This window comes from Ipomoea nil, unplaced genomic scaffold (assembly GCF_001879475.1).
Source record: "Ipomoea nil cultivar Tokyo-kokei standard unplaced genomic scaffold, Asagao_1.1 scaffold2701, whole genome shotgun sequence".
Classification (NCBI taxonomy): Eukaryota; Viridiplantae; Streptophyta; class Magnoliopsida; order Solanales; family Convolvulaceae; genus Ipomoea; species Ipomoea nil.
The window spans coordinates 2,140,083-2,144,432 of record NW_017619129.1 but is presented as its reverse complement, the minus strand read 5'-3'; the positions used below and the strand labels follow the sequence as shown (position 1 = coordinate 2,144,432).

At 33.9% G+C, this 4,350-nt stretch overlaps 1 protein-coding gene across 1 annotated transcript; it reads left to right on the top strand.

The window, feature by feature from the left end:
- The first annotated feature begins 2,719 nt into the window (after window positions 1-2,719).
- On the top strand, window positions 2,720-4,282 carry LOC109155360 (chaperone protein dnaJ GFA2, mitochondrial-like). Its single transcript, XM_019303044.1, has 2 exons — window positions 2,720-3,274; window positions 4,196-4,282. The coding sequence occupies exons 1-2, from the start codon at window positions 2,720-2,722 to the stop codon at window positions 4,280-4,282; spliced, it is 642 nt and encodes a 213-aa protein (XP_019158589.1).
- The last annotated feature ends 68 nt before the right edge of the window (window positions 4,283-4,350 follow it).

Here is a 4,350-nt window from a genome sequence, read left to right as displayed (position 1 = left end):
TCCCTATGGAGCATAAAAGAATATAATAATATTCTCTACCAAAAAAAAAAAAGAGAGAAAAGAATAATATTGTACACTGTACTCAATGGTTTAAAGACATTATTTGAGATAAAAAACCAAAGATTCAACCTCCACAACGATAGTGTAGGGATCATGTCTAAAGTGGATAGATTCCTTGTGCAATTGGCATTTTTTTTATTTGGCCTTGTTTACTTAGCCATTGGATCACCGTGATTTAAATCATCCAAATGCTCTGTCGGGTCGGTGTGTGGGACCTTTGGAGTTGGAGATTCAACCTTAAGAGAAACAGTTGTTATACTATGAATTAAGGTTCACCTTGCAAGGTAGACTTTGATCCTAAATTGTGTATTTTTAGTATTAGAATTGTTAACTTATAGAATATAAATTGTTTTTCCAAACTTTGAGAATTTGTACATACAATATAAGAGTCATCATAAATTGTGAATTTTTAAAAAATAAATTGTGAAAAATTAGTATGTAAATTGTATATTTTTGAACACAGATCCACCTTGCAAGGTAGATTCAAGTCCACAGAATAATTTGCATAAGAGAGAGGAGAAGTAGAAAAGAATAATATTATTTCATACGTTAAAGTTTTATATTTAAACCATTAGTTGATTCAACGGATTTGAATGTCAACGAACTATTATCATAAAAGTTTTGCAATTTGGAAATTTATTACATGTCGGTGAATTTAATTTGTAACATACACGTTTTGTATATAGTCATGATATTTGTTCTTTGCCTCTGTGGTTCATGTTCAGTTGAGTTACCATGATTTACATCCTTTCAAATGCTCTATCAAGTCGAAGTGTTGGAGGCTCTTAAGGTTGGAGTTTAACCTTTTAGAAGAATGATATTTGTTCTTTCCGTTCGAATGTGTGCTTAACATGCAAATGAGTTAGGCGTCTGGGGCTTTTGTATGAAATTAAACGGAAAAAGAATAGTATTATAATATTCTAAGTCAAATAAATATTGATTTACATGCGAAGCACTTTGTGTTTAGATGACATGTAGTGACTCTCCTATATGAGAGCTGAGATCATGAGATCGAATCTCAGTGAAAGTATTGTTGACTCTTTGTACTTGAGAAAGTATGTTTGAAATAGATACTACAGTGTAATAGAGTAGGTAGCATTCAAAAAAAATAATTGATTTACGTAATCATGTATTAATTGATACTATTAAGTTAGTAAATCTATGATTTAATGATTGTCGAAGAAAAAAAAACAGTATTGTCCTTCTATCATGGCATGATTTACGAAATACTCCTCTAAGGCAAATTATTTTATGGACTCGGGTTCACCTAAAAATACACAATCTATAAACTGAATGTTTGGGGCCTTTGGCCCCTTCCCCTACTAAAAAAAAATAAATTGAATGTTCACCTAAAAACTTGTAAAACATAAAGTGTGGTGGTAAGTTTCAATATAATGCAAAACATAGTTAATTGGTACAAAATTGCTACACAAAGGATTACTTTTAGCATAGAATTCACCCTAAATGGACCTTAAAAGTGTTCGTCTTTGACACTTATCATTCATGATTTTGGTAATTTAATTGCATAATTCTTTATTTTATTATCTAATTATGATTACGTTTACACTTGTCTTGAATGTTTTACGGTGTTTGTTAATGTTTTTGAACCATTATAAGTCAATTCTATGAGTAAGGGAAGTTCTAGGCGAATTTGGAGACAAAATGGACAAGTTTGGAGCCCATAATACTCAACGCGTCGAAGTCGAGAATGCGGGGTGCTTGCTTGCGAGACACTGCATGCATTACAAATGAATCGCACTTATTTCCAAAATATAAGGGACGGCACTAAATTCTGTAATGAAAGGTGTTGATTTGCTATTAAAAGGAAGGGAGGCGGCATTAAATTCCAAAGTGAGGCAGCGCTGAATTCAAAGAAAATTGGGATGCAATAAATTCTTAATAATAAAAGGATTGAAATTCATAATTAAATAAGGGAAAATTTAAATTTGTCCCGATTTGACTCCCGCTATAAAATCTCACCTTTTCCAATCCTAATATTCATTTTGAGATCTTTAGAAACAAAAAAGAGAGAAATCAAGAGCCACAAGTTGTCTTGGGAATCAAGAAGAAGATTTGAGATATTTGAGAAAATTGTATGGTTCAATCTCGTACTCTCTTTGAAATTCCATTAGAGATTTTTGGGTAAAAAGTGTTTATAAACTTATGTGCTTGTGCTCTCAGATTCTTTAATATATTATTATTTGGGTTTTAAACTTGTGTTGCAATTGTGATTATATTGTTTGATGCTTGTAATTAGTGGTCATAGTTACTTGTTTCGTTTGCTATCTTTGTGTCACAACGAGAGTTGAGCATAATTTATGGCACACACAATTGCACCTAAGTGTCGGGAAAAGGGTAATTCTGTACTCAGAGAGTCGCTCTCCACCGTAAACAATTTATTTTGAAGCTAATTGCATGATTTTGTGTTGTTTAGGGATCTAATTACATTGATTTTTAATTAGATGACCTAATTGTAGTTTGTTGTGTATCTAGAATGGCGGAAAACTAGTTTGTTTGGTGTAGATTTTGTTATGAATTCTTGGGCCTCAAAGAATGTTTATATTCCATAATATTAATAACGTGGCAAACAGGTTCCAGGAACACTGAAGCTCCGCTCCTAACTAGGGTTTTTCTGATCCGCCACCGCCGCTCTCCCGAAATGGCCCGCCGAAACGTCATCCGCCTCGCTCGCGCCGCCCTCTCCGCTCATCTTCCCCGCGGCTCTTCTTGTGTAAATGAATCGCTGTGCAGCGGGGGATATCGATGCAGGGAGTATAACACGGCAGGATTATGCAATAATCAGACGAGGCCTCTGTTCCATTGGTATTCGAGTAATGGAGGGGTTAATTATGGGTTGAAATTTGGAGTATCAAGATCCATTCACGCCACAGCACACATGTCAAGCAGAGATTTTTATGATGTACTTGGCATAAGTAAGAATGCAACCGCATCTGAAATCAAAAAAGCGTATCTAGGGCTTGCAAAGAAGTTACATCCGGATGTGAATAAAGATGATCCTGGAGCTGCAAACAAATTTCAGCAACTTCAAAATGCGTATGAGGTTCTGAAAGATGAAGAAAAACGCCACACTTTTGATCACCTTGGTCATGATCATGATGCTTTCAATAGTAATAGTGCAGAAGAGCGTGGAGGTGCTGGACCTGATTTTTCTGGGTTTCGAGCTTTTGAGGATATCTTTAAAAATCATAAAGTGGTTAGACGCGGGGATGATGTCAACAAATTCAAGTTTCTCCTTTTCTGTCTACTACTTTTGTCCTCTTTTATGTAATACTTTACTAATTATACCTCGCCTCTTTTTTTTTTTTTTTTTTTTTTTTTTTTTTTGTAATACTTTACGAATTCGCTAAACTGCACTGCAGTACGAAGAACTAGGACCTTGTGCGCTGGATGGATTTGCAAGAATTGAAAATGCTACTTTGTAACATGAACTTCTTTTATCTTAGTTGTCATTTTTTTTTCCGATTTGCTTTTAAATTGATTGGATTGGCAATTATCTTACCTTATATAATACCAAAAATTTCTAATTCACATTTTTCCCGCCCAAATAAAACTATGTTGTTTTATTGCTATGCCTTTTTTATTCGATTTTGTCATTGCTTTACGGCCACTGATCATGTTAACATCGGTTAATTATGTATTTAGACAGCTCATTTAATGCATTTGAAATTACCTAGCAATAGAGATTGCAGCCACACATTATTCGAAAATATATGGGAAAATCAGTTCTCATCATTATTTCTTATTTTCCCAAAGGAGGACTCTTTCGCTTCTCTAGGATTAGTCCTGATGCAATTCTACCTCTATATAAAGAAGTAGACTGGACTGAGATGAAGCATTTCAATCTGAAAAAATGTCTTTCAACTAATATTACTTTCATTGATCATAGGGAATGTGTATACATGCCAATATCTCAAATGAAGAAGTTGAGAAATACCGTTCTATTTTTGTGTGTATACTAAAACCACAACTTTGTAGAACAAAAGGTTTATGTCATTACAAACTTACCTACAAGACTAGCTTGCACCCATAAACTAGAAATTATAGCTTATTATATTAAATGTAGTTTTCTTTTCTTTTCTTTTCTTTTCTTTGTAGTATTTGTGTTATTTTGCAGGAATCAAGCTATCCAGAAATGAAGACCATCAAACTCAAGAAGAACACAAGTTGCAGTTGCACAAGAAGCATGCCTAGAATGTTGTGAAAGGATTCAAACTCAATAAGAGAAGCAGATAGTCTATCTTTTAGTTATAAATTCCCTAATCAACAGCA